This window comes from Panulirus ornatus, chromosome 15 (genome assembly GCF_036320965.1).
Source record: "Panulirus ornatus isolate Po-2019 chromosome 15, ASM3632096v1, whole genome shotgun sequence".
Classification (NCBI taxonomy): Eukaryota; Metazoa; Arthropoda; class Malacostraca; order Decapoda; family Palinuridae; genus Panulirus; species Panulirus ornatus.
The window spans coordinates 23,428,617-23,440,862 of record NC_092238.1 but is presented as its reverse complement, the minus strand read 5'-3'; the positions used below and the strand labels follow the sequence as shown (position 1 = coordinate 23,440,862).

At 39.5% G+C, this 12,246-nt stretch overlaps 1 protein-coding gene across 4 annotated transcripts in view; it reads right to left on the bottom strand.

Annotated features, from left to right (window-relative positions):
* Nucleotides 1-10,624, bottom strand: part of mRpS24 (mitochondrial ribosomal protein S24) — a 33,505-nt gene extending 22,881 nt beyond the window's left edge. The window contains exons 1-2 of one of the 4 annotated variants that reach the window (XM_071670563.1): nt 10,574-10,624; nt 4,822-5,029 (exon numbers count right to left, since the gene is read on the bottom strand). In XM_071670563.1, the coding sequence (XP_071526664.1) occupies nt 4,822-5,029; nt 10,574-10,609 (244 nt within the window). In that variant the 5' untranslated portion in view covers nt 10,610-10,624. Of the gene's footprint in view, nt 1-4,821; nt 5,030-5,858; nt 5,897-6,016; nt 6,194-10,573 lie in introns of those variants that run through there. The other 3 variants (XM_071670565.1, XM_071670564.1, XM_071670566.1) reach the window with 3 other exon arrangements.
* Between the last annotated feature and the right edge of the window lie 1,622 nt (nt 10,625-12,246).

Below are 12,246 nucleotides of genomic sequence, written 5' to 3'. Positions count from 1 at the left end.
AGATGTGTGGAAATAAAAAGAGCGTGGTTGAGAGAGCAGAAGAGGGTGTTTTGAAATGGTTTGGGCACATGGAGAGAATGAGTGAGGAAAGATTGACCAAGAGGATATATGTGTCGGAGGTGGAGGGAAAGAGGAGAAGAGGGAGACCAAATTGGAGGTGGAAAGATGGAGTGAAAAAGATTTTGTGTGATCGGGGCCTGAACATGCAGGAGGGTGAAAGGAGGGCAAGGAATAGAGTGAATTGGAGCGATGTGGTATACCGGGGTTGACGTGCTGTCAGTGGATTGAATCAAGGCATGTGAAGCGTCTGGGGTAAACCATGGAAAGCTGTGTAGGTATGTATATTTGCGTGTGTGGACGTATGCATATACATGTGTATGGGGGTGGGTTGGGCCATTTCTTTCGTCTGTTTCCTTGCGCTACCTCGCAAACGCGGGAGACGGCAACAAAGCAAAAAAAAAAAAAAAAAAAAACCTTCCACAGAGCATCTCTATCAACTCTATCATATGCCTTCTCCAGATCCATAAATGCTACATACAAATCCATTTGCTTTTCTAAGTATTTCTCACATACATTCTTCAAAGCAAACACCTGATCCACACATCCTCTACCACTTCTGAAACCACACTGCTCTTCCCCAATCTGATGCTCTGTACATGCCTTCACCCTCTCAATCAATACCCTCCCATATAATTTACCAGGAATACTCAACAAACTTATACCTCTGTAATTTGAGCACTCACTCTTATCCCCTTTGCCTTTGTACAATGGCACTATGCACGCATTCCGCCAATCCTCAGGCACCTCACCGTGAGTCATACATACATTAAATAACCTTACCAACCAGTCAACAATACAGTCACCCCCTTTTTTAATAAATTTCACTGCAATACCATCCAAACCTGCTGCCTTGCCGGCTTTCATCTTCCGCAAAGCTTTTACTACCTCTTCTCTGTTTACCAAATCATTTTCCCTAACCCTCTCACTTTGCACACCACCTCGACCAAAACACCCTATATCTGCCACTCTATCATCAAACACATTCAACAAACCTTCAAAATACTCACTCCATCTCCTTCTCACATCACCACTACTTGTTATCACCTCCCCATTTGCGCCCTTCACTGAAGTTCCCATTTGCTCCCTTGTCTTACGCACTTTATTTACCTCCTTCCAGAACATCTTTTTATTCTCCCTACAATTTAATGATACTCTCTCACCCCAACTCTCATTTGCCCTTTTTGTCACCTCTTGCACCTTTCTCTTGACCTCCTGTTTCTTTCTTTTATACGTCTCCCACTCAATTTCATTTTTTCCCTGCAAAAATCGTCCAAATGCCTCTCTCTTCTCTTTCACTAATACTCTTACTTCTTCATCCCACCACTCACTACCCTTTCTAATCAACCCACCTCCCACTCTTCTCATGCCACAAGCATCTTTTGCGCAATCCATCACTGATCCCCTAAATACATCCCATTCCTCCCCCACTCCCCTTACTTCCATTGTTCTCACCTTTTTCCATTCTGTACTCAGTCTCTCCTGGTACTTCCTCACACAAGTCTCCTTCCCAAGCTCACTTACTCTCACCACCCTCTTCACCCCAACATTCACTCTTTTTTTCTGAAAACCCATACAAATCTTCACCTTAGCCTCCACAAGATAATGATCAGACATCCCTCCAGTTGCACCTCTCAGCACATTAACATCCAAAAGTCTCTCTTTCGCGCGCCTGTCAATTAACACGTAATCCAATAACGCTCTCTGGCCATCTCTCCTACTTACATAAGTATACTTATGTATATCTCGCTTTTTAAACCAGGTATTCCCAGTCATCAGTCCTTTTTCAGCACATAAATCTACAAGCTCTTCACCATTTCCATTTACAACACTGAACACCCCATGTATACCAATTATTCCCTCAACTGCCACATTACTCACCTTTGCATTCAAATCACCCATCACTATATCTTATCTTTCAATTTTGAAACAAAGTTTTCGAAGCCAAAAAATACCCTGAAGTATTACCTTCAATTTTTGACATTTTTCTCAGAAAAAAAGATATTTCTTTTGAAATCTTATTACAAGAAGTATATTTTATGCTGAATACAAATCTGGTGTTAGAATATAATTTAGTCATCTTTATGACATTCAATTAAGCTGTTAAATGAATTCAATTCTAAATATTTTCTGATCCTTTGCATCGTATTTACTGGGTATGTATGGTGACGAAGAGCATTATGATATATTTTCCATGATTATTTCAAGTATATCAGTGTTTGAATATCACATCTTTCAATTTTGAAATAAAAAGTTTTTGAGCTAAAAAATACTCTGAGCTATTATTACCTTCAATTTTTGGCATTTTTCTCAGAATAGATTTTCTTTAAAACCTCATTGTAAGAAGCATTTTTCATTCTGAACACAAATATGGTGTTAAAATAATGTTTAATCATCTCAATGACACTCAATTTAACTGTTAAATGAAGTATTTCATTTTATTTATTTATTTTGCTTTGTCGCTGTCTCCCGCGTTTGCGAGGTAGCGCAAGGAAACAGACGAAAGAAATGGCCCAACCCACCCCCATACACATGTATATACATACACGTCCACACACGCAAATTTTAAAATATATCTGTTAAAGTCATATTTACTAAGTATGTATCAGTAACTGATATTATGATGTATTTTTCATGATTATTTCAAGTATAGAAGTGTTTCAATATCTTATCTTTCAATTTTGAAACAATAAGTTTTGGTACCATAAAATACCCTGAACTATTACCTTAAATTTTTGGTATTTTTCTCAAAAAAAGATTTCCTTTATAAACTCTTTATATGAAGCAATTTTCATGCTGAATACAAATCTGGTGTTAAAATAACTTTTAGTCCTCTTAATGGCACTCAATTAAGAGGAATTCACACACCACCTGACCAAAACACTCTTTATCTGTTACTCTTATTACCAAACACATTCAACAAACCTTCAAAATACTCACTCCATCTCTACCTCCCCACTTGCCCCCTTCACTGATGTTCCCATTTGTTTTTGTCTTATGCACACTATGTTCCGCCTTCCAAAGCATCTTTTTACTCTACCTAAAATTTAATGATATCCTCTCACCCAAACTCTCATTTGCTCTCTTTTTCAACCCTTGCACCTTTCTCTTGACCTCCTGCTGCTTCCCTTTATACATCTCCCAGGCACTTGCATTACTTCCTTGCAAGTATCATCCAACGCCTCTCTTTTCTCTTTCACTAACAACCTTACTTCTTCCCACCACTCACTAACCTTTATAATATGTCCACCTCCCACCTTTCTCACGCCATATGCATCTTTTGCACAAACCATCACTGCTTCCCTAAATACATCCCATTCCTCAGCCACTCCCCTAACGTCATTTGTTCTCACGTCTCTTTTCCAAGATCACTTAATCTCACCACTCTCTTCTTTCCAACATTCTCTCTTCTTTTTTGAAAACCTCTATAAACCTTCACCTTCACCTCCAGAAGATAATGACCAGACTAAATTTTTGTAAAATAATTAAAAGGATAAATATACTGGAGACAAAAGAATATATATTGCAACAATCAGAATTCACTTCCCTAATAAGGTAACCCAACACTGACATACCCTTAGATTCTTTTTACATAAAGGTATTTTCTGACCAAAATGAATTTCATGATTATCCACTAAGATTTATTAAGGCTGTTTTCTATAACAATAAAAAACTATCAATCAAGAGTATATAGACCCACGAAGGTGTGAGATATGTGAATTAAGACACATTTTCAATATAACCTAACAGGGACACAAAAAATGAACTACTAAATAACATCATGACTTGATCTTTTCTCAATAAAGACACAAAAAAGTAGTATAAAATAATCAACTCCCCAGTCATTTTATAAGGGGTCATTTGAGAAAATTACTAAGGGGCTAAACATTCTGACTGACCTCTTTTGTAAGTGGAACTGCTGCTTAAGGTTGCATTATGAAGTTACAAGTTACATGAAGTACCCTAAGCAAATGGTTTACCAATCATGAAAGTTAACAAAAAAAAGAAGATACAGGCATGAGGAACAATGTCATACAGCACAGAGGGAGACTATATTTGTGACCTAGACTACAAAAAAGGAAGAAGGCAGGTTGCATAGAAATGCTTCTTTTTGATGCCCAAGAACTTTTAACATAAAAAGTCTTCCACACCTATGTTGATTATTCTGTTCCTTGCTATTATCCTCTTGTGTGCAAGGTAAGTGAAGGCTAAAACAACAGTTGCTCTGCACAGTTGCTGTCCCTCAAGCAAGAGTGATTTATTGCAAAATTTGCTCCAACAGAAAAAGTAAGATCTATTCAGACTACTGTGTCCACTAGAGTGAGTAATGTACAAATGTGCATTGCAATATTACTGGTATATCAAGGACTTTTCATAACGATCCTAATTTATTATGTGAGCATGCATATTCTATATACGAGACAACAATACTATTTAAAAACTGTCAAAACTCTTGACTAGAAATAAATTTAACAATATGGGCTTAAAGAACTGATGATTTATGAAACTAACAATTTCCTTAGCCAAATAAGTATACTATTCATGTGAAAAACTAAGAAAAATATAAAATGTGCAATACTATTCACTATACATATGTGAATGGCACCTATAACATATAAATATGTTAGTAAAACTTATGCAAACAAGTGTATGGTACCAGGTTAGACCTGAAAAGCGACACAAATCTATGATATTCAGTGGTTTATACAGAAGGCATCCCAGTTCTTTTGCCACCCAGAAATAACAGTATAATATAAATCTTACTTGTGTTCCAACTGTTCCAAGATTTTCGATGAGCTATCTGACAAGGTTGATTGGCCATTTCATATGTTAGAGGCCTCGACCTGTCTCTTGTAACCTTGTAGCGCCCAGATGTTACCTTTTGCACCACTGGTGTTGTGTGAAGCTCTCGACATAATAAGGTTGGGGCTAAAAACCAAATTACATCATGACGAAAACATGCCTTCCAACCCTGAGGAAAAAATATTTAATCAAACAATGTAAGTTTAAGGGATTAAGCCCTCAGATTTGATTCATTTCTTTTCTTATGATCTACATCATAGTTATATCTATATGGTATTTGGTGCTTCCTATACATATGATCATTTCCACTTTCTCACCAAACTCAAGGACAAACCTACCAGCAAATGCAAGCAAATGATAACTGATAATTTTTCAAATAATGTTAAAAACTGTAAATTTACATTGCATGAGAAAAATAAGTGACATCTTCAGTTAATCTCATCTAATATTTATACCTTCACTTTAACCAAACATTTTTCCTGATCATCGTGCCCCTCTTACTAGTACAACAGTTCATAATTACTGTAAGATAAAAACAGAAAATATTACAACTTATGTTTGCACCACACTAACCAATAATGCTAGGAATAAGGATAACTTTATATGTAAATCTTCTGCATCAGGCATAGTTTCTTTGACCCCAGACGTCCTTAGCCCTCCCCAGTAATGCCTTCATTATCACATGAAGCAAAAGGCAAAAATTAATATAAATAAAAAAACAAAAAGTCTAAAACATATCTTAAATGTCAACCGTGTACATAAGTTATTCCTGAAATATATAATGCAGAAATAACCAGGTGGCTGAGGGTCTGGCCCGACGTTGTGAGCCTGGTGTCCAGTACGTATTGTGCCGACATAATCTTGTGTCCATATAACACTTTATAGAGGAATTTGCACACTAATGTGAAAATGTCTTGTGCTTTACATGATGGTATGAGCCACTGGAAGTGTCTCTAAGAACATATAACGTCACAACAACAGAAATAACATTATGAAACCAATGTAACGCCAAACATGATGACCAGCTGCAAGACAGGTTACATATGAGGCCCAACAACAACAACAACAACCACTTCACTGGGTTATATGTATTGATACATCATGTGTTAACATTATGTGCAGCCATGCTTCCAATACATACACACATAATACTCACTAATTTCATGTGGGGCGTGAGTAATGCCGCCATATTTATCAACCGCGTAACTAACTGACAGACACACTGACTAACTGATTAAGTGACTGACAATCTGACTGACTGACTATAGGTATGGAGAGCCTGACTCCTGTGGTCACGTGACTGCTGACCATCCTCACACTGACCCACCCACCCACCATACATACATACATACATACATCATACATACATTCATACATACATACATACATACATACATACATAATACTATAGTTGATTCGTCTTTAATTATGATACATAATAATGTCAACTACTATGGTTGCTTTTGATAGGCCTGTCAAGAACTTGCTATATAGATCATGTAAAGTTCTAGCCACCACATGACAAGAAAACTATTAACATTGTGCTAAAAAAAAGAGTAAGAACGATTTCAAAAACTCTAAAATTAAACAATCGTATATAGATAATACACAAGTTCATATATGGTAACACCGGCCATGCACTGAGCATATGTGGGGTGAAAATCATTTATGATACATACAACTATATGGAGAATTATAAAGATTGCACTAAAGAAAAATATTAATAATAATAATAATAATAATAATAATAATAATAATAATAATAATAATAATAATAATAACAGTAATGATAATAATGATATTTCATACATATTGACAGTTTCTTGCCTGGCTCAGTACATGGCCTTCAAAGAAAACGTCTCACTTGACTCATTTTTGTCTTAATGCAAGTAATAATGGAGGACTTCTTGCTCCTTGTCATTACATTTATTATCCAACTTCCACGACACTCAAGAGATATATGGTGTGGTACGTTTCCTCAGTTGAGAACCATGTTTACGGCAGTCGGTCCACAGTGAACCTAGCTGTTCATCCTTTGATTGATCAACTCTGTCCCTCTCTCGTGCCGCCATATATACAGACATGAGATGACCTTAATTGGGACTTTCAGCTTCCCATGCCATCTCAACTAACATTATCTATCTATCCATATATATATATATATATATATATATATATATATATATATATATATACATAAAATTATTCTAATAATACTAATAATACCTGACAGCCGTTTCCCGCGTCAGCGAGGTAGCGCCAGGAAGACGAACGAAGTAAGACCCATCCACCCATATACACACAGCGGATCTGGCAGCGGATGGAACCATGGAAGCGGAAGTGGATCATAGGGTGGGGGAGGGGGCGAAAATTCTGGGAGCCTTGAAGAATGTGTGGAAGTCGAGAACATTATCTCGGAAAGCAAAAATGGGTATGTTTGAAGGAATAGTGGTTCCAACAATGTTGTATGGTTGCGAGGCGTGTGCTATGGATAGAGTTGTGCGCAGGAGGATGGATGTGCTGGAAATGAGATGTTTGAGGACAATGTGTGGTGTGAGGTGGTTTGATCGAGTAAGTAACGTAAGGGTAAGAGAGATGTGTGGAAATAAAAAGAGCGTGGTTGAGAGAGCAGAAGAGGGTGTTTTGAAGTGGTTTGGGCACATGGAGAGAATGAGTGAGGAAAGATTGACCAAGAGGATATATGTGTCGGAGGTGGAGGGAACGAGGAGAAGAGGGAGACCAAATTGGAGGTGGAAAGATGGAGTGAAAAAGATTTTGTGTGATCGGGGCCTGAACATGCAGGAGGGTGAAAGGAGGGCAAGGAATAGAGTGAATTGGAGCGATTTGGTATACCGGGGTTGACGTGCTGTCAGTGGATTGAATCAAGGCATGTGAAGCGTCTGGGGTAAACCATGGAAAGCTGTGTAGGTATGTATATTTGCGTGTGTGGACGTATGTATATACATGTGTATGGGGGGGGTTGGGCCATTTCTTTCGTCTGTTTCCTTGCGCTACCTCGCAAACGCGGGAGACAGCGACAAAGTATAATAAAAAATAAATATATATATATATATATATATATATATATATATATATATATATATATATATATATATATATATATATCAACATATACACATACATACATACATATACATACACCTACACATACATTTTTACTCGCTTGCCTTCATCCATTCTCGGTGCCAACCTACCCTACAGACAAAAGCATCGCCATCCCCTGCGCCAGCGACGTAGCGCCAGGAAAATTGATCAAAAAAAGGTCACATTCATTCACACTCAGTCTCTAGCTGTCATGTGTAATGCACCGAAACCACAGCTCCCTTTCCACATCCAGGCCCCACAGACCTTTCCATGGTTTACCCCAGACGTTTCACATGCCCTGGTTCAGTCCAATAACAGCACGTCGACCCCGGTATACCACATCGTTCCAATTCACTCTATTCCTTGCACGCCTTTCACCCTATTGTACTTTTAGGCCCCCAACCACTCAAAATCATTTTCACTCCATCCTTCCACCTACAATTTGGTCTCCCACTTCGCGTTCCCTCCACCTCTGACACATATATCCTCTTGGTCAACCTTTCCTCACTCATTCTCTCCATGTGACCAAACCATTTCAAAACACCCTCTTCTGCCCTCTCGACTACACTCTTTTTTATTACTACACATCTCTCTTACCCTTTCATTACTTAATCAAACCACTTCACACCACATATTGTCCTCAAACATCTCATTTCCAACACATCTACCCTCCTCCGTGCATCCCTATTTAATGGCCCACGCCTCGCAACCATATAACATTGTTGGAACCACTATTCCTTCAAACATACCCATTTTTGCTCTCCGAGATAACGTTCTCGCCTTCCACACATTCTTCAACGCTCCCAGAACCTTCGCCCCCTCCCCCACCCTGTGACTCACTTCCGCTTCCATGTTTCCAACCACTCCCAGATATCTAAAACACTTCATTTCCTCCAATTTTTCTTCATTCAAACTTACCTCCCAATTAACTTGTCCCTCAACCCTGATGTACCTAATAACCTTGCTCTTATTCACATTTACTCTCATCTTTCTCCTCTCACACCCTCTTCCAACCTCATTCACCAACCTCTGCAGTTTTTCACTCGAATCAGCCACCAGTGCTGTATCATCAGCAAACAACAGAAGACTTGCTTCCCAGGGCCTCTCAACCCCAACAGTCTGAACACTCGCCCCTCTCTCCAAAACTCTTGCATTTACCTCCATACTTCACCATCCATAAACAAATTAAACAGACATGGGGAAACACTCCCCTGCCGCAGACTGAGATTCACCGGGAACCAATCACTTTCCTCTCTTCCTACTCGGACACATGCCTTACATCCTTGATAAAAACTTCTCACTGCTTCTAACAGCTTACTTCCCACACCGTATACTCTTAAGACCTTCCACAAAGCATCTCTATCAACTCTGTCATATGCCTTCTCCAGATCCATAAATGCCACATACAAATCCATCTATTTCGCTAAGTATTTCTCACACATTCTTCAAAGCAAACACCTGATTCACACATCCTCTACCACTTCTGAAACCACACTGTTCTTCCCCAATCTGATGCTCTGTACATGCCTTCACCCTCTCAATCAATACCCTTCCATATAATTTTCCAAGAATATTCAACAAACTTATACCTCTGTAGTTTGAACACTCACCTTTATCCCCTTTGCCTTTGTACAATGGCACTATGCATGCATTCCGCCAATCTTCAGGCACTTCCCCATGATCGATACATACAATGAATATCCAGACCAACCAATAAACAACACAATCATCCCTTTCTTAATAAAATCAACTGCAATACAATCCAACCCCGCCGCTTTGCCGGATTTCATCTTCCGCAAGGCATTCACCTCCTCCTCTCTTCACCAAACCACTCTCCCTGACCCCTCTCACTTCGCACATCACCCCAATCAAGACACCCAACATCTGTCACTCTAATAATCAAACACATTCAGCAATCCTTCAAGTTACTCACTTCATCTTCTCACTTCATCACTACCTGTTACCACTTTCCCCCTTGCTCCCTTCACTGATGTTCCCATTTGTTCTCTTGTCTTACGCACTTTATTTACCTCCTTCCAAATTACCTTTTCATTCCCTCTAAAATTTAATGGTACTCTCTCACCCCAACTCTCATTTGCGCTCTCTTCAACTCTTGCACCTTTCTCTTGATCTCCTGCCGCTTTCTTTTATACATCTCCCACTCATTTGCACTCATTATTTGCAAGTATCATCCAAACGCTTCTCTTTTCTCTGTCACTAACAACTTTACCTCTTCATTCCACCACTCACTACCCATCCTAATCTGCTCACCTCCCACCTTTCTCATACCACATATATTTCTTGCAGATGCCATCACTGCTTCCCTAAATAATCCCATACCTCACCCACTCCCCTCATGCCATTTGTTTGAGAAGATATTTTGTATTGGATTCAAGTTCAAGTATCCGAGATCTTTTATTGATAAATCCCTCAAGTTGGCAAAGCAATCACTTTGTAGAATTGGACACAAACCTCCCATTGACACCAAGAACCTTTTAGTTCTCTCTTTTGATAATAATTTTACTTCCCATGTTACTTAAATCCTTTAATGTAAATGTTACCCTCAGCAACAACAATACTATAATGAATATCTTAATCAGGAACTCACCAGAAAGTTCTGCAGGATGCATCTACGGAGTGCCATATAGAAATTGATAAGTTTTATGTTGGGCAGACTGGTAAGGATCTTTCTGTTAGAGTTAAGCAACATAAATATAGTATAAGAACGGGACAAGAATCAAATGCCTTGTTTAATTACGTTAAAAACTATAATCATTGTATTGACTGAGTAATGCCATCTCAGTTATTAACTCTAATTCCAGTACCACGAGAAATATCATTGAATCTTCTATTATTAGATACACAAAGAACTGTAACCTCAATATCAGTTAAGGTCTATACATTCTGGATAGCTTCATTGTTGATGAAATTTGTAAACAGTTCCCCTTCTTGTCCACATAAGTTTATGATGCGTTTGTTGACAGATTTGAATGCTACCTCGCTAACGCGGGAAATGGCGATTGATGATGATGATGATATATATATATATATATATATATATATATATATATATATATATATATATATATATATATATATATATATGTGTGTGTGAGTGTGTGTGTGTGTGTGTGTGTGTGTATAAGTTGCATTTATGTGGTGCTTCTACACGCGTATACTTGTATGGATGTGGACATGTGTGTACGTGTGTGTGTACAAGGTGTGTGAGGACGTGTGTAAATAATGAAAAAAAATGTTTTAAGTTGCGCACCAGATAAGTTACGTGTTTGTGTGTAGACGGTAGGTAGGTAGGCAGGCAGTGAGGGAGACTTACACATAATGAGTTCACTACGTACCACCACCATGGCAGGTCACCCCCCCCCCCCCGCCGTAACCCAGGCTATAGCTTTTCCAGGTCACCCCCCTCCACCCCCTCCCGTCACCCCCCTCCCGTCACCCCCCTCCCGTCACCCCCCTCCCGTCACCCCCCTCCCGTCACCCCCCTCCCGTCACCCCCTCCCGTCACCCCCTCCCGTCACCCCCCTCCCGTCACCCCCCTCCACCCCCTCCCGTCACCCCTCCACCCCCCTCCCGTCACCCCTCCCCCCCTCCGGGCACCCCCCCCCCCCCAATCTCCAAGTTGCCACCTACCCACTCTTCTTCCAGCATTATTTCTTCCTCTGCTTTTAACTCTTAGTTATAGATAAACTTCCTCAGAAATTATATAAATCAATAGCATCAGTAAATTACGTCACTTGACTACACTTTAGTAAAGACCATCATCAAGATATGGTGAGTTTTCATGCACAGACACGAACGACAACTGGCGGGAACACTCCATTCAGGGTCGATGGTTAGCACAGGTGCCGGCAGATGGCAGCACCGGCCCAGCTCCAGCATACAACAGATGGCAGCACCAGTTGCATCTCCACTATAATGTCAAGTATACGTAATATACCCTTAACTAAGTCCTTTTAATAGGCTATGATATCTTCCCTCTGTATATCCAATTAGCTTCATGAGACATATAAACATAACTAGATGTATGGAAATGATGAAACATTATTAAGTGAACTCATAAGATCAGAGACTTTATGTCTACGTCAAGGTTACACACAACTTGAATAACAAAGGAAAAACCATGATTGACGCTAGACTCATGTGGTCAGCTGACCTGCTGGCCAAGCATCAGGCCGGCAGGCCAAGAGGCAGACCCTCAGGTGACCGGTCGGTCCGTTAGCAGACCTGAGGAAGTCCACACTCACACCGAAGGAGAACGAC